Source organism: Gossypium hirsutum, chromosome A13, assembly GCF_007990345.1.
Source record: "Gossypium hirsutum isolate 1008001.06 chromosome A13, Gossypium_hirsutum_v2.1, whole genome shotgun sequence".
NCBI lineage: Eukaryota > Viridiplantae > Streptophyta > Magnoliopsida > Malvales > Malvaceae > Gossypium > Gossypium hirsutum.
In genome coordinates, this window is record NC_053436.1 from 11,944,200 (window position 1) to 11,962,088 (window position 17,889).

Sequence of the window (17,889 nt, forward strand, 5' to 3'; positions counted from 1 at the left end):
TTATGAGTCAAATTTGATTTTTGAAATATTCTTGAATCAGTGAATTTTGTGAATTAAAAGAATTTATTAGGTAAATTGGGTCAAAAACGAGGTACCAAGACCTCAATTAAATAAACTGAGCCATAAATATTTTTATAAATATTTATAGAGTGTTAGTGAATTAGTATTAAAGTCTCGTTAGAAAATTTTAACATTTTTATAGTTAATTAATTAAAAATGACTAAATTAAAAAAGGTACAAAACTTGCAAATTAAGGAAATAATGATTAAATAGTTCAAGTAATAAATAAAGAAGGACTTAAAGAGAAAATTAGCCCTAAATTGAATGGCTAAAACGGTGAAGGCAGAAAAAAAACAAAGAAATTGGATGATAAATGGGCAAAATAGGAAATTAAGAAAATTTTAATTAGATAAATTGGGACTTGAAAGAAATCTAGACAATTCTTCATAATTCTTCAGCCAAAAACACCATAAGAGGTCTCTAAGAAGCTGGTTTTTCATAGTTTTACTCCATGTAACCTTAATTCTTGATTATTTCATGTATTTTTTATGTTTTTAATACTTTTACAATTAGGTCCAACTATTTATTTCATTAGTTTTTGATTTTATGGTAATTTTGAAAATTTCCATTGATGAGTGCTGGGTATTTATGATGAATTAACAAGGAATTGAAGCTTTAATTTTATTATATGATGATTTTATCAAGTAATTTCAATAGAAATTGATTTTAGGACCTAATTGTGAAAAATTTTAGAATTAGGGTTTGGTGTTAAAATTCTGAATATCAAAAGCTGTATAGTAGTGTAAAATAATTAGATAAAGTGTTAATTGAGAAAAATTAGCTCAATTGATGGATTAATTGATTAGGGATTAAATTGTAAAAATTGTAAAATTTAGGGTAAATGTGTAATTTCAAAAATTGAAGGGCATAAATTGTGAAGTGAATTAGAATTGAATTAGATGCTAATCAATGAATAATTTTACATTACAGATCAAGAACCCGAAGATAAACGCGAAAAAGAGAAATTAACAGAATAGTCACTGAATTTCTACAACTTCTACAATCTACCCCAAGTAAGTTCAAATGGTTGAATTTTTATGATAAATTGTTGATTTAGGAATGATATAATGTATTATTTTATATTTTTATTATTGATTTATGATTATGGTAATAATACAAAAATCGAATTAAATGTTCAAATTAAGTGGAACGCAGGATTGAGTACGATCATTCCGTGACACAAGATGAATTGACGAATAAGACCATAGTTGGGCTATGGCATTTCAGTGAAAAGACCATAACTGGGTTATGGTATCGTGAACGTAAGACCATGGTTGGACCATGGCAGTATATGTATAAATGTAAGTCCATAGCTAGGCTATGGCATCCTGATGGTAAGACCATAACTGGGTTATGGCACTCGAGTGTAAGACCATGGCAGGGCCATGGCATTATATGTGTAAGACCATAATTGGACTATGGCATCAAGAAAATGATGTACTCAAATCCGTAAGACGTTCTCTAATTTGATAAGTATTGGTAAGTGTCATATGGATTTATTGTGAAAGAATCTAAGAAGTTATTGATATTGAGCTCAACCAAGTGAATTTTATTAATTGAAATTGTGATTGGTAGGAAATATTAGTGAAATACCTTGTTTAATGTTTTATTATAGTTTGTTCGGTAAGATATATTTTTAAAGTCTATGAATTTACTAAGCTTCTATAAGCTTACTCTTGTGTGTTTAATGTTCTTTGTAGATTGACGTGAGTTCAGAGAATCGGATCGACACATCAGGCCACACTATCCAGATTTTTCAGTAGATTTGTAATACAATCCTATGGTTTATATGGCATGTATAGGGTTGAGTTAAAAAAAATTAAACTTGAAACATAGTTATGAATGATACATATGTGTATATTTGTTTGTGTGCATCTAGTAGTAATTTTTAGTAATCAAGGAATGGAGTTATTATTGTGAGTTTATGCAACTAAGTCTTATGATTACATATTATGTTTAAAACATGAATTTTGACATGAATTGGTTGCTTGGTTGGGATATATTTGTGTATTTCTATGTTTTGTGCAGGTTGATGTTAATAAGGGTGAGAAAAGTGGTCTTAAAATGGCCTATTTTCGTCCACACGGGCGTATGTCTCAACCGTGTGTGACACACGACCTAACACATGGGCGTGTAGTCTGACCGTGTGTCCCCTGCACCTCGAAATTTCAAAACAGAATACCCAGGTTATTGCACACGGGCGTGTGACTTGGCCGTGTGACCCCTGTACTTCACACACGGCATAGCACGCTGGCGTGTGGTTGGCCTTGTGCCCCAAGTTAGTAGCTACCTTAATTTGGACATAGCCTAAGACACGGGTGTCTCTCATAGCCGTGTAAGTCACACGGGCATGTATTCCCTTCTCCTAAGAAAAAAATTTTGAGATTTTGGGAAAAATTCCCTAAGTGTTGGGATTAGCCCCGATTCACTACTAATGTGTATTTTGGGCTTTGAAGGCCCATCTAAGGGACAATATGAGTGTTTTATGATTGGTTCTTGATATGAATAATAAAGGTTGAGAAATGTCTGTAATTAATCTGTAAAGTTTGGTAATGCTCCATAACCCTATTCCGGCGACAGATAAAGGTTAGGGGTGTTACAATATGTTTGTTTCAGTGGTCCTATGTTTGAATCTCTACGTGTGCATTAAGGAATATTATTTTTTCATTTCTCTGTAAATACCGATATTAGGATTTTAAATGAATTTCCTTATATGTTAACTTCTTCTCCCTCACTATTTCTTTTTCTTTTTCTTCTTTCTTTTGGCATCATTCTTGAATTTCTCTTCATATAACGTTCTGTTGGGTTAATTGTTGAATTATATTGTACTGTTGGTTGTTTCGATGCTTAAAGGTAAGATTTAATCGTAGTAATTCTGGTTGTTATGTATGAATTATGAATTTTTTGAAATCCCGAAGTGAGGGTGTTGATCGGTGTTTTTATTTCTTTTTTTTTTGTTTTGTTTGCTCATGGTTACGAAAGCTTAAAGGAAGGTTAAAAGACGCCTAATGCTTCTATCGTTGTCTAAAACTTGAGTGTGCACTGTTGAAATTCCTGTAAGTTAGTTTGGTTTGTTTTGGGTTTGAGTGTTGAAGGTTTCGGCATTAATTATTATTGCGATTTAGTGTATCTCTTTGAATTTCCGTTAATTGAGTAGTTGGATTTGGTTTCTAGGCTTTGGGAGTCCCAGGTTTGCTTCAAAGTCATCGTGGTTTTCAAGTAACGTATCGAAACTCTTTTCTTCTACATTTTTATCGTCAAAATAGAGACAGTCGATGACACACGGGCCACACAAGCGTATGTGCAGGTCGTGTGGTAGCCGTGTTGAAAGTCGAGTGGTGGACCGTGTAACAGACTGACTTCAGATTTGAGACACAAAAATGAGCTACACAGGTGTGTGGTAGGCCGTGCGTGAAACATTAATGTGCAGTGGTCACACAAGCTGGCACATAGCCGTGTGTCCAGACCATGTGACTTATTATTTATGTATTAGGGACACACGGGTGTGTGTCAAACCGTGTAAGGTACACGGGCAACACATGGGCATGTGCCTAGACCGTGTAACTCACTGACTTGGTGAATAAGGGCATATGGACAACCACACAGCCGTGTGTCAGACCGTGTAGAGTCACACAGGTACCCACACGGACATGTGAACCTAAATCGCTAAATTTCAATTAACGCCATAATTGTTGTACGAGTCGAGTGTAAGCCGTTTGTAAGATATGTATGAACTAAATTGACTTGTATGATCTGCTTTATCATGATTATAAACTGGCCTTACATACCCGGATAAGACAATTCGTAAGAATTTCAACCCTCTGTTATATTAGAACTGTATGATTGTATCTGCATAAGTAAATATATATATATTGGTCAATTGTTCTCTACATTTGCATGGGGTGAAATTTACGAATTGAAGGAAGTGTTTTGTACTGATTTGGTGGTCAAATCACTTGTAATGATATTTGATCTAGCAGTTAGATTGTAAATGCTGCAATGTGTCGTACCAACATTATGATGTGTATAAGGCTAGAAGGGTATTATATACCTACTGGTGTGTTAAATTGGTCGGAGATGGTCTGCAACAGATGGGGGTAGGATAATTGCATTTGTATCTGTATTTACATCTGAATCTATTTGTGTATCTAATCTGCTGAGTATTTGAACTGCTCTGCATCCTAAACTATTGGGAATTATTAATCTAATCGAATAAGAGTGAGTGTGCTATTTGAAATCTTAGTGATATCTGAGTCATTTTATGTACTTTGAGTAATTATACTTTACATTAGATTTCAATGTACTAACTACATTGGATGAATTTTAGGAACCTCCCTGAACTAGGCGGCCGACGGACATGGGACTCCGTAATCTAATGGTCCTATATTTAAATATATGTGTATGTGTCTAAAATTGTTGTTTGTTTCCAACTTTAAGTTTTAAGATTGGATTATGTTGAATGGTTGGTGGTTTTAAGATGTATCTATGCATTGGTTAAATCGACTTTGTGTGCATGTGTTTTTTGGTAAGTTCAATTGACACCCTAAACTTGATCTATCCATTTAGGTCGGGTTTAGGACATTACAAAATATTAGAACATAAATGTCGCCATGTGTTAACTCTAGGAAAGAAATATATTGTATAAAGAACAAATGTTAACTGAAACTACTCTTAATGCATTGACAAATAACCAAGCATTACTAACACGTCATACTTGTCACAATCCTCTGGGATTGTTTTAATATCTAGGTATAGATAGATAGATAGATTATAGCTACTAGAGAAAGAACTACGGCATATTCCTAGTCCTAGAATTGCTAGATTTATTGGAATAACTTCCATCATTAAATATTAAGCATTAATGGATTCACCCTGACTTGGTATTTGCTTGCAACTTTAAGTTCAATACAAAGTAATTCTTTCTTCAAGGTTTTGCTACTAAAAGAAATAAAATTAGCAACAAACCACAATCTTTGTATCGTGACGGAATTAGAATTCATTAGAATCTGTGTGTTCTTTAGGTCTTTGGAGATGATGAGATTCTTGAAGCAGCAGAGGTGGTGTGGAACCGCGGGTTGCTGAAGCGTGTAGGACTTTGCCATGGCATTAGTGGGAATGCTTGTGTTCTCCTTTCACTCTACCCAAAAACAGGCAATGTAAAGGTTTTTTTATAGGGCAAAAGCATTTGCTTGCATTTTGCTTGATCAGGCTCACAAGCTTATATCTTCTCCTAGACATGGTTGAGCCCTTGGGGCCCCAAACTCCCTGCATATGAGCTCTAATTTGTACACAAAATACAATAGGTAACGCTTGTCTACTTTCCTGGAAGACATGCTTTTGGATAACACTTGCAATGAATTATTTGCAATTATGAAATGGTTGAAGCATACATCTTTAAGTTCCGGATTATTTGGTCTCGTATTTGTAGTGTATATGAACCTGATACTAACGCACTATGTTTCCACCTCCAATACTTTAATCAGCTCAAAATTGGAATTTGTGGCCGTTCTTATCTTCCTCACAAATTCTGCTTTTTTTACAGGTATCTTTTTCTCTAGCTTCGTTTAATTAATGGAGCTGGCAGCATACTTGTAAGCTTCCAATTTGGCACTCAAGCCTGTTGATTTGGATTTGGTTGTTAAATGATACCGTCAGCTAATCTTGGTGTAAGAGTGAATACTTAATTGAACTGAAATGAAGATTCTCAACTCCCAATACATTCAAATTTGACCATTTTGAGGTCATATTATTCTTTATTTAAATGGCACGAGGTCCTTTTATTCAGCGGTAAAGAAGGAAGAAGATGAAGAAGCAACTAGGTCATCAGTTTCCTCTATTCGCAGTGCTTGTTAAGGAAGGAGATAATGAGATGATTCACCTCCTTAGGAAGTTGTTCTTGGACGAAATGGGTCCCTTGTGCCAAAAATGTGACATCCAAATTGGGCACAAACTCCTTGACTTTGCCGCTCCTGATATAGTCTTCCAGCCCTGGGAATTTCATGATATAGTCCTTCTCTCCCATGATCACAAGTCCTGAAGCTCTGATTTTCCCATCATCCAGCCCACAGGGCAGCATCATAGTCCTGCATGTAAGATAAGAATATATATGTATAAAATACATATTTGATCAAAATACACCAGTTATGGCATAGGACTGGTTTGACTTATTGGAACATAATCAATCATGCTTCATCCATGTATGCAGGCTTACCTGTATGGAACTTGCAGTGCCGTGCGGAATCCACTTTTCTCGTATAAAGAACCATATTCTGCAAGATCCTCCTCGCTCAACCATCCTGGGAGAGGTGCAGATGAGTCGATCAATTCCATTATCTCTTGATTATCAGCAGCAACCGGGGGTAAACTTCCAGAGAACATAATATAAACCTTGCGAATAACCGTCTTTGTGTCAAAGCGGCCAAAATCTGCTTCAGCTCCTCCTGGCACCTGCAGGTAATTTACAACACAACATGATGGAAACGAGAGATGGGATTGAAAAAGATTAGCAGCAGATGAAATCAAATTACTTACCATCCATCTTAGCATATAAAAGCCTGGTGGAATGAGATGAAGTTGAGACTGGAGTGGAGAGAGACCTGGTAGCAGGAAAGGAACGCCTAGTAAAATGATGGTGGACACTCTATCAGGGTGAAGTATGCCCACCATGGCTGCTACAAAGGCCCCAAAATCCTTGGCAACAAGATGCGCCTGGTTTCAACAGTTAAAAAAAGAAGCTTCAACATATGTGCTGAATTTAGCTCGTAAACACATCAAAGCCATTAATGGTACCTTAGTGATGCCCAAAGAGTCGAGAACGGCAACGACATCATCAACAAAATCATTAAAGGTTGCCTTCTCTGGTTCTGATGGATGCTCTGAGAGTCCATAGCCCCTAAAATCAATGGAAATAGCTCGATAGCCAGCATTAGCCACCGCAACCATCTGGTGCCTCCATGAATACCAAATTTCCGGGAACCCATGCAAGAATGCCACCACTTTGGGACCTGCATGCCCACACCCCCATCATCATTAGAAGCTAGCTAGCCACAAGTATTATTAATTAGTCAAATTACGTACACTATATATATAAAATAAGCAAATGTAAAGAAGAGAATTGTCTAACCAGTTCCAATCTGGGCAACATGAAGCTTTAGTCCTTTAGCTTGTACATGGTTGTGCTGAATCTTTTCCATTGTTTAGAGTGGTGGATGAAGCTTTTTTTTCTTTTTGTGCACGTATACTGGTAATCGGATCAAAGCTATTTAAAGCGCAATCATGTATGTATTATATAATCCTTATTGATAATGTATGAGATTTAATATTGTTATATTCCTTGAAATGTTAAATTAATTTAAAACGTGAACTGTGCATGGACTATTTTTATTATTATCACTTCGTTGTGGCCAGTTAGTAGTGGATGAAGATCAAATAAAATCAAAATAGTAATTAAAAATTTCGACTGCAAACAGTCCACTTGCCATTGGACAGGTTAGCTTTTATCATAATCTGATGTCTTTCTGGCATAAAAGAGGACAATGATACCTGCAGTTGCTTAGTTGTTGACCGAATCTAAGATTTGAATAATTTGGATTGGATAAATTAATTTTTATTTTTTAAGGTAAGCGTCGTTACATATCTCCAACAATTTTTTAAGATTATTTTTCACGGTCTGTTTAGAATTTGACAACTTCACAGGAAAATATCTCGTATTTGACAAGTCCACACAAAAATACCTCTGCCTAAAAAGTCCAACCATGTTAATCTAACTCAACCCATCACCCATGGCATATAGATCATTAATGAAGGAATCATTAATAGGTTTATTGGCAGAGATTCATCGACAAGTTTAAATCATAAGTCAAACAACTCTTGCCGACAAAAATCGATTGGTCTGCTGTTTTTAGAAGTGTTGATGGCCGGGCTACTTAGTTTAGCCCGAAGGCCCGCTCGAAATATAAGAGTGTTTGAGTAAAAATATAAATTTAAAAAATAAGCTTGGACAAAAAATAAGGCCCGTTTAAAAAATGGGTCTGGCATTGAGTAAGGTATTTTTTGTCCGGGTCTAGCCCGGCCCGAATTCACTAAAGGACAAAAAATTATTTTTTTTATTTTTGAATGTTATTTTCTTGTTGTTTTCTCCCTATTTTGCTACCATTTTATTATCATGTTACTACTATTTTGTTGTTATTGTTTAGATATTGTATAAAACTTATTTTATTGTTAATTTTGTTATTATTTTAAAGGTATTTGTTAAATTTTTTATTATTTTAGAGGCATTTACTTGTTAAGTTGCATCTATCTTAGTGTTATTTAAGTCTACATATTTTTTAAAATTTATTTTTAATTTGTTGAAAAATATTTATTTGATGTTTTTAGTGTTTTTAATGTATTATATATTTAAAAATAATATAAAAATTAATACGGGTGGGCCGGCCTGGGCTCGAGTTTTAGTATTTTTATCTGAGTCGGGTTTAGAAAAAAATTTTGGCCTATTTTTTGGCCCAGCCCAGCTTGAGCCCAATAAATGGGCCTAATTTTTTAATTGAGTCCAACTCAAACCTAGCCTGACCCGACCCATGAACACCTCTAGTTGTGCTTCTTTAGGTTTAATTGTTTTTCTTAGGTTTTGTTTTGTTTTCTTCAAGGATAGGAATTAAATCTGCTTATAGGTGGAGTTACTCGATTTACCATAAAAGTAAGAGAATTAAGGTAAAAATATAGGTTCAAAAAATAAATTTTAAAAAATATATATTTTAAAAACGAACTGAACTTTAAGTAAGATATTTTTGCCCGAGCTCAACCTGGCTCAAATTCACTAAATGATTAAAAAAAAGATTTGCTTTTTTTTTATTTCAATGATATTTTCTCGTTGTTTCTCTTTATTTTACTATCATTTCACTATTATGTTACTATTTTTTGTTATTATTGTTTAAATATTATATAACACTAATTTTATTGTTAATTTTGTTATTAATTTAGAGACATTTTCTTATTATATTACATCTATCTTATTATTTAAATATATATACTTTTAAATTTTTATTTTTAATTTATTCAAAAATATTTTAATATTTTTAATATAATATAAAAAAATTTAATATGAACAAATCAAATTAAATCCAAATTTTAACATTTTTAATTAAATCGAATTTAATAAAATTTTTAAACTTATTTTTCAGTCGGGCCCATACCTCACAAATAAACTTAAATTTTTTATTTGAATTAGAGTCTACTTATTATCACCTGTAATAAGAATCAGTACGGATGTATTTAATGCTTTCTTCTCTTTTCTTTTGTATTGCCACCAACCACAGCGAATTGTTTCTGGACGGCTGGCAAGTTGGTAGTATGTAACCGTCAGTTTCTTCCACTTAATACATCAGTATAAATCATACAAGGGTAAGGATGGAATGTTGCTATGTCCATATTATTACACTTCTCTTGATACAAATAATATCCCCACTATGCTCTGCTTTACCTGAAAGACTAATGTAGGAAAAAAGCATAAAATTGTACATGGGGTGAAATTCCTTGGTAGGGAACTTTATTCTTTCACCAGTCACTACAAGGAATCCTCCAAGTCGCCTAAATGATGTTTCTCATCTCTCTTTACAACTGAGATATCGATTCGTTTATTCCTGACAAATAAAATTGAAGATTGAAATACATTAGTACAACATGAAAAGGAAGTGAATGCCTAGAGATGAACTTCAGTACCATAAATCAATTACTATGTAAACTTCATTTATCATTCAAAATATATGCCAAAGGATGCAAAACATTCTTCTAGCTCTACCTCAGGAGGATTGTTTAATGAATTCGAGTCTGCATCCATCATTGGCTCAGTTATACGTGCTTCTGATTTCTCATTAGAATAACTTCAAGATGAAAACACCAGCCCGCGTTAGAAAGAAATTCCAATCGAAACAAATATAACAAGCACGGAAAGAAACAGAAAAATGATTAAATTCTGTTGCACGCTATTCAAAACATATTACCGTGGAATTTGTATCAGTTTATATGACAAGCGAATATGTAGTTGTATCATGTATGAAGATTTGTCAAAAAGATAGACCAACTAGAGAGAAAAATGGCCAACAATCATACAGGGATTAATGAGAAAAGGATAAAAAGTAAGAAGCCAGAATAGCATATAATCCTGGTTCTGCAATTTGGTTGTTAAGAATGCAGGAGACAAGACGAATACAGAAAATATAGTGAAAAGTACACACAACACCTAATAAATGATTATATGGTTGTAGCAACTAAATGATATACTAAGAATGTGCTGCAGAAACAGTGGCATATGTCTTCACATATTAGACAAGATGGCAGAGATACGCACGTTGACAATATTGTTACCCAGATAAGCTCCACACAATCAACCCAAAGGAGCCTTTGTTCAACAGGTATGACACCATAGGTAATCACATGAGCAAATGGCCAAAGCTTCCAACCTGCCTGTGAAGTGTGTGTAATTTATTAGTAATAAATCATGTTTAGCATGATATACAAATAAAAAAGGTGTTAACTGCACATTCATCAAACTCAAGTACAGAACAAACATAACAGTCAAATTTCCAATATGGAAACCCAGGGTAGATTTGACAGAGCAACCCCGGTTGCTAACAGCATAGAAAATTTTCGGAGTGTGCCAATGTTGGTGAAATGTTTCATCAAATGCACTTTCCTTTGTGATTTTTCATTTTTACCAAAAAGCCATAGAGATTTCATCAAAAATAACCATGGAGATTATAAAAGAGAAATACACAACTTCTCCATTCACCCTATCAGCAGAAATCAATCAAAACAGTTCTCAGCATAGGCATGGTTTCACAGTTAGCTATGATGTAGCTTGAGGTCAGTTATATAGTACTAAATTAAAATATACAGATTTCTCCTTCTCCGCACAGCATTTTTTCTAAGCCGATTTTAAGGTCGACCTGTTAAGAAAGCTTGAATCCTCCAATACATCATGGAGAAGAGGTAGACATTTTACATTGACAGTGATTAATGCAAAAGAAAAAGGAGCATATATGATAAATCCTGCTCTAACAAATAAAGCATGAAATAGAATTCCAGTCTATCAAAAATTATGGGTAGAGTAGACTACATCGTTTGCAATGCATACCACAACCATTGACACCTAAAATATGCATCAAAAGAAACAGAAGAAAAGCTTCTTACAGTCAGCATAGGCCAAAATGTTGCCTTCAGTTCTTTATAGATATTAGCCGAGGACTCAAAACGCAAGAACCCCAAAACTACATAATATATACTGTTCCAGATTGCAGCCCAAACTGTTTGATCAAAGATGACTTTTGCTGGAACCACCCACCAGTCATTGAAAGGAAACAGAGCCTGGAACTCAAAGTGTTTCAGTGCTCCATGGAAAAAAATTGACTCAAAGCAGCAAAACATATAAACCATGAACCACAAGTATTACCTCACAAAACTGGTAATAATGATGAGAAAGGGATCCATGAAGAGTAAATCCAACAAGGCCCGATCTGAACATACGTGTCCGGTCAAAGTCGAAAAGAGGCTTTCCTTCATAACACTACACACAGGCTATACAATATGAGCTGAATGCAATATATGTTTAAGTTTAAAGGATTAATAGAGAGAGAAACTACTTGTGCAATCCAATCTCCTATTGAATAGACTATCCCACTTATTGCCATTTTGGCTATCACTGGGTTGGCTTTAAGAGCTTGTTCGTATGCAATCCAATTATGTTCTGGAACATATCGGAGTACCTCATAAAGTGTCCATCCCTGTTAATCATTCATAAGAATCAAATAAATACTGAGATAGGAAAAAAAAAACAATATTGTAGCACTTAGATTTTCACTTCATTTTAATTTGAGGACTCCAGCTTTCACTTGGTTTTTGAAAGCTAATCTGCATAAAACCTCAAATTTCCAGGAAAGCACAAATCATAAATGAAGACCCCCTTTTTTTTTACAAGCAAAGTTTCAGATTTCATGGTTAGTTTAGAAAGTTATAAACACCTCAACAATTTTCAAGAATAAAATCATAAAATGACGAACGAAAGAGATTAACCAACTCTAGCAGAGAGAGAAGTGAAACCAAGGAAAACTACTACCAAACGAAAATACCCTTCTCAAAACAAGAGCATACCAAAAGAAAGCTCTTTTGAAACGAATCATTATTCAACTCTAAGTAAAACAGGAAATAAAATTAAAATGCAAAAAAAAAATGAAAAACCTAGGAGAAAACTTACATGCCAGTAATCATGATCAATTGTAAGCAACTTGGATACAGCAAGCGTGCCAAATCCAAGAACAATAGAGGCATTGATTGCTCTACTACTCAACTTCTCGACATCATCATGGCCATCACCATCATCACCGTGACCGCCTCCAACCTCTGAAGAAGAAGCCTCCAAAGTTTTGGAGCCATTTGGGAACAAAAGCTTCTTATGTTCATGGGAATGACTGTTCTTCTTTGGAGCCAATTCTTTGTCCTCTGTGACTGATTGAATGACCCAATTTCTTCTGTTTTTGGGGTTGAGCTTTAACAGGTTTGAGCTGGTTTTGTGAGAGAGACGAGTGGAGGGGAGAATTGGAGAGAAATCGGGGAAACTCTGGGATTTAACGATGGGTTTACGGCAGGCGATACTGTTGAGAGCGGCCATGGATAGGGAGGTTTCGTGTAGTACCAGAATTTCAAATTTGAGTTTTTTTTTCTTTAACTTCTATTATTGGCTTATTGAAGATCATTCTGATTAGGATAATATCGGATTACAGTAAGCTTTTTATGAAAAAGAAAAATTTATCACTTTACACAGTCTCACTGATTCCTTTTTGGCTCTTTTAAATTTCATTCAACCAATTTACACATCAAAACACCAATTAATGTTCACCTCGTTCAGCTTCAACGTGGTATACAGTTGTTTGTGGTAAAATCGGATTTGAATTGGTACTAAAAAAATTTTAAGTTTGATTGTTTAGTTTCGATTAGGTTCTTTTGGATAATTTTTTATAATTTCGACCTAAATAAAAATATTAAAAGTTAAATTCGATTTAACTCGTTTTATTTTTTTATATAAAAAATTTTAAAAATATAATATATCAAATACACTAAAAAAATTAGAATAAATATTTCTTAACAAATTGAAAATAAATTTAAAAAAATCTTTACATTTAAATAATTTTGGATAAATATCTCTTAACAAGCAAATATTTCTAAAATAATAACAAAATTAACAAGTGTTATACAATATATAAACATTAACAAGAAAATAATAACAATATAATAATAAAATAATAACAAAAAGTGAGAAAACAACAATAAAATATAAAAAAACAACAGCAAAAATAAAAAAAAATTATTAAAAATTCAAGTCAAATCGTTGTGCATTAAAAAGGCGTCGGTGACATATACTTCGAAATAGCATGTTGAAGAAATTTTAAACGTTAAGTTTGAGGAAATTTGTTAAATAAGGGCAGAGCCGAAACTTTGAAGAACAAAAAAGTAATGATTTTAGAATTGGACGGTATAAATCCAAGCAGCAGGGTTGAGGGGGATAAAATATAAATGTAGAACAGGGAAAGATAATGAAGCAAAAGAAAAGCAGAGTCTCCGGTATCATGGAAATGTAAAAGGAAAAAAACATCATCTTGGCAAATGGAAGTAATACATACATATAGCATAACCACAAATGGGGGAGAAACTTTATCACTTTCAATCGATGGCTTAATTATGAACATGGAGGGAAACTATGATTGGGTTTGGTCCCAGCCATATTTTACTCCAAATCCAGGAGAATCTCTATCTGACATGATAAACTCCGTCACTTGTGGTCTATAACCCATCGTACAAATTCCATGATGGAACTTCTGCAAACAAATGGAGGTTTGTTGAGCCTTTCAATAAGGGACAATGACCTTAGCTATTATAATTAGGCCACAGGCATGAATGTGAGATTTTCGACCGTGGGCTCCCTCCTTTCCTTTTGTGTATTTCTGATTCTGAGACGCACACACCCAAAAAACCACAACCTGCTACACCAATATATATGCACACGTATTCCTCATTTCTTTGGTTTTTGTTTTAGGCTCCTCTGTTGCTTTTGCAGCGCTTGATGGAAGCAGCTCAAGTTGTGACCAGTAATGGCAATGCCGATGGTGACTACCAGTACGAAATTATCAGTTGGTTCGATAGTGTATCGAAGAACGCCGCCATGGTCCAGACGGAGACACTTGGTCAGATTCTTCATCTCAACTATGGTGTGGAGTACCTGAAAAAATGGTTTGGGGACATGAAGATCCAGGACATGGATGCTTGTGCATTGGAATCTCTTTACGCCTCTTTAGTTCCTCTAGCCTCCCATGCAGATTTTGAGCCTTTTATTCAACGAATTGCAGATGGGGACACTGCTCCTATTCTCACCCAACAACCTATTACCACTCTCTCTCTAAGGTAACATCTTTTTCAGTACTCCTTTTCTCTTTTTCTTTTTTCCTTTATGTTTCGGGTCTTCACTGTCCCAAAAAGCCATCTTTTAGATGAGACTCTTGCCTTGGATCCGTCTCTCATAACGTTTTTATTACGGCTTATCTGCAATTTGTTTGTAGCTCCGGTACCACAGAAGGGAGACAGAAGCTTTTACCCTTTACTCGCCATAGCTCCCAGACCACCTTGCATATATATAGGTTGGCAGCAGCTTACAGATCAAGGTCATCCATCCCATACTCAGATATAAATGTATAATTTGTTTTGCAATGCGTGCTGATCCCATTATTCCCATACTTTTTTTGTATTTTTTTAAAGGGTTTATCCAATAAGAGAAGGTGGAAGAATCTTGGAGTTCATATACAGCAGTAAACAGTTAAAAACAAAGGGAGGATTAACAGCGGGAACAGCAACCACCCACTATTATGCTAGTGAAGAATTCAACATCAAACAGGAGAAGACCAAGTCATTCACTTGCAGCCCACAGGAAGTGATTTTCGGGGTAGATTATAAACAATCTACTTATTGCCATCTATTACTCGGCCTCTTGTTTTGGGATGAGGTCGAGTTAATCGCCTCAACCTTCGCTTACAGCATAGTCCAAGCCTTTGCCACTTTTGAAGAGCAATGGGAAGAAATATGCAGTGATATCAAGGACGGTACATTGAGCTCAAGGATAACACTGCCCAGGATGCGAAAAGCCGTGTTGGATATAATTTCTCCAAGCCCATGTTTGGCATCACAGATTGAAGCCATTTGCAGGGACTCCAAAGCTTCCAACTGGTATGGCATCGTTCCCAGGCTGTGGCCGAATGCAAAGTATGTGTACTCTATCATGACCGGTTCAATGCAACCCTACTTGAAGAAGCTTAGGCACTATGCTGCCTCGTTACCGCTAGTGAGTGCTGACTACGGGTCAACCGAGGGTTGGATTGGGGTGAACTTGGATCCTTGTTTGCCGCCTGAAGATGTCAATTTTGCTGTAATCCCTACTTTTTCTTATTTCGAGTTTATACCCCTGAACAAAAAGAAGCAAGATTTGATTTCCGGCACAGTTGGTTACATAGAAGATGAACCAGTCCCACTCTCCCAAGTCAAGATTGGACAAGAATATGAGCTTGTCCTTACAACTTTTACTGGTATATTATATATGCTCATGTTTCTTTCACTAATTTAATTATGAGATGGTCTAACATGATTGTTACATCCATGTCCGACTGCACTTTGCTTAAGTTTCCTTCTTTTGAAGATGGCTGGATGGATGATTAGATAACTTGTTTCACTTGTATGTAATTCTTGTCAGGGCTTTACAGATATCGGCTAGGAGATGTGGTGGAAGTGGCTGGATTTCATAATGGGACCCCGAAATTAAATTTCATATTCAGGAGGGAGCTAATATTAACGGTTAACATAGACAAGAACACAGAAAATGACCTGCAGCTGGCGGTAGAAAGAGGGTCAGAGGTGCTAAACAAGTATGGAGGGGAGCTGGTTGATTTCACGAGCCATGCGGAGGTGATGCATCAACCAGGGCACTACATGATTTACTGGGAAATAAAAGGGGAAGTAGAGGAGAGGGTGCTAGGTGAGTGCTGTGGCGTAATGGATGCTTCTTTTGTGGATCACGGCTATGTTGTGTCCAGGAGAACCAACTCCATTGGACCTTTAGAGCTTTGCATTGTGGAAACAGGGACTTTCAACAAGGTTTTGGATTATTTCATAGGGAATGGAGCAGCACTTGGCCAATTCAAGACTCCAAGGTGCACCAACAACCATATCCTCCTTCGAATCCTTAATCTTTGCACCATTAAAAGGTTCCACAGCACTGCTTACAATTAACAACAACACAGGCTTATCTACCAAGTGCTCTTTAATTTCACATATTATTCCTTTTCTCTTCCCACTATCAAAAATACCATCGATTTCAGGTGTAATAGGGAAAAAAACATATTTTAGAGTTTAGGTTGATGCTTTTTCTTCTTCTTCTTTTTTCATTTTGCAACTTAGATAATTAACCTGCATTATTATTATTATGAGGGATGAGTAAATGTCCATTTCAGAGTGTTGATGATTGGAACCAAGCATTCCATTTTTAGTACAGGTGGATGATTCATCTCTTCTGGGTAAACTGTAAAATGAGAAGGATTATTGTTATATACTGTGTAAAAACACGGGATGAGTGGATTTTCTTTAACTGGGTAGAATTTATAAAACAAACGAATAAAGGGGTATCTATTAATTACTCCAAACAGATAGGAGTTGAACAGGTACGGGTGGTGGACACAAGTTTTACCATTAAGACAACAATGTGGTAGATCCTGAAGATATTAATAGCTTTTATCTTGGAGAAAAAAGAAAAAGAGGGGCATAACTACTACGGAAACTGCATTAATCAACGTGTCCCGGCTTTCCATGTTTTAACAAAATTTGACACACAAAGTTCTTTCCCAACTTGTTGTCAGGTCGTGTTTTGGACAGCACAATGATTTGGAACCATACACGTGACTCACAACGTGGGGTGTTAAATCTCTAAGCTCCTTGCTGTCTTATATATTAAAGGGATACTGCTTTATTTTGTACTCCAATTTTATTAAAAATATATTTTAATCTTTTATTTAAATTTTTATGTTTAGCCTTTGATTTTATGTTATTTATTAAATCACCTTAAAATTAATAAAAAAATTATCCTAAAATAAATGAAAAGGTTAACTTTTATTAATGTTGCTAACGTGAAACACAAGTGGATTATCGTATGGATATCATATCAATAATTAATTTTTTTAATATTTAAAAATTCAAAAAATATAAAAATTATTAACATTATTTAAAAAATTATATAATTTTTTAAAATTAAGTAATTGCTAAGTAGCATATACGTGGATACTATGTCAGCAAAGTTAACAGACATTAACTTTTTCATATATTTTGAGGTGATTTGACAAACAATACTATTTAATAGCTAAAAGAGACGAAAAATTAAATGGAAAACTAAAATAATTTTTTTTTAAAGTTGGAGGGTCAAATAAGTTATTTTGTCCATATATCCATAGTGGAGTGGGGCGAGTGATAGAGCAGACCGGCTAACTATGGAGCAGTGATGGATTTGACAATATTTGTCTCCACTCCGCTCCATTGTCATTCCTACTCATATGAAAAAAATTATATAATAAACATATTTATAAAAAATTGTTTTAAGAAGACATAGTAAAAACATTGATAATAATGAGATTTTGGGTTCAAATCCTATCAATTTTTTTTAAAATTTCGAAATGACAAAAATATTCTCACGATAATATTTATTATTTTATAAAATGAATGGTTTTCAATAATTGTTCAATTGAATTGGAT

General features: G+C 34.7%; 3 protein-coding genes across 3 annotated transcripts; 1 reads left to right on the plus strand and 2 right to left on the minus strand.

The window, feature by feature from the left end:
• Nucleotides 1-5,721: 5,721 nt before the first annotated feature.
• Nucleotides 5,722-7,437, minus strand: LOC107894152 (bifunctional epoxide hydrolase 2). The gene is made up of 5 exons (XM_016819374.2): nt 7,184-7,437; nt 6,850-7,064; nt 6,592-6,768; nt 6,272-6,507; nt 5,722-6,143 (listed from the first exon to the last, which is right to left on the minus strand). Exons 1-5 carry the CDS (start codon nt 7,251-7,253, stop codon nt 5,894-5,896), a joined length of 948 nt encoding a protein of 315 aa, XP_016674863.1. The 5' UTR covers nt 7,254-7,437; the 3' UTR covers nt 5,722-5,893.
• A 1,970-nt stretch (nt 7,438-9,407) lies between these two features.
• LOC121212389 (peroxisomal membrane protein 2) lies at nt 9,408-13,519 on the minus strand. The gene is made up of 7 exons (XM_041084899.1): nt 12,308-13,519; nt 11,697-11,837; nt 11,507-11,620; nt 11,248-11,421; nt 10,406-10,521; nt 9,857-9,938; nt 9,408-9,698 (listed from the first exon to the last, which is right to left on the minus strand). Exons 1-7 carry the CDS (start codon nt 12,719-12,721, stop codon nt 9,693-9,695), a joined length of 1,047 nt encoding a protein of 348 aa, XP_040940833.1. The 5' UTR covers nt 12,722-13,519; the 3' UTR covers nt 9,408-9,692.
• A 284-nt stretch (nt 13,520-13,803) lies between these two features.
• On the plus strand, nt 13,804-16,695 carry LOC121212388 (indole-3-acetic acid-amido synthetase GH3.10). The gene is made up of 4 exons (XM_041084898.1): nt 13,804-14,508; nt 14,664-14,765; nt 14,860-15,680; nt 15,845-16,695. The coding sequence occupies exons 1-4, from the start codon at nt 14,171-14,173 to the stop codon at nt 16,378-16,380; spliced, it is 1,797 nt and encodes a 598-aa protein (XP_040940832.1). The 5' UTR covers nt 13,804-14,170; the 3' UTR covers nt 16,381-16,695.
• Nucleotides 16,696-17,889: the final 1,194 nt, after the last annotated feature.

Coding starts and splice junctions, on each gene's coding strand:
- LOC107894152 (XM_016819374.2), bottom strand. CDS start 7,253: ATGGAAAAGATTCAGCACAACCATGTACAAGCTAAAGGACTAAAGCTT. Junction 7,065..7,183: donor TGTTGCCCAGATTGGAACTG/GTTAGACAATTC, acceptor GTGGGCATGCAG/GTCCCAAAGTGGTGGCATTC. Junction 6,144..6,271: donor GCACTGCAAGTTCCATACAG/GTAAGCCTGCAT, acceptor TCTTACATGCAG/GACTATGATGCTGCCCTGTG.
- LOC121212389 (XM_041084899.1), bottom strand. CDS start 12,721: ATGGCCGCTCTCAACAGTATCGCCTGCCGTAAACCCATCGTTAAATCC. Junction 11,838..12,307: donor TTGATCATGATTACTGGCAT/GTAAGTTTTCTC, acceptor AATGATTAACAG/GGATGGACACTTTATGAGGT. Junction 11,621..11,696: donor TAGGAGATTGGATTGCACAA/GTAGTTTCTCTC, acceptor GCCTGTGTGTAG/TGTTATGAAGGAAAGCCTCT.
- LOC121212388 (XM_041084898.1), top strand. CDS start 14,171: ATGGAAGCAGCTCAAGTTGTGACCAGTAATGGCAATGCCGATGGTGAC. Junction 14,766..14,859: donor GCAGCAGCTTACAGATCAAG/GTCATCCATCCC, acceptor ATTTTTTTAAAG/GGTTTATCCAATAAGAGAAG. Junction 15,681..15,844: donor TGTCCTTACAACTTTTACTG/GTATATTATATA, acceptor AATTCTTGTCAG/GGCTTTACAGATATCGGCTA.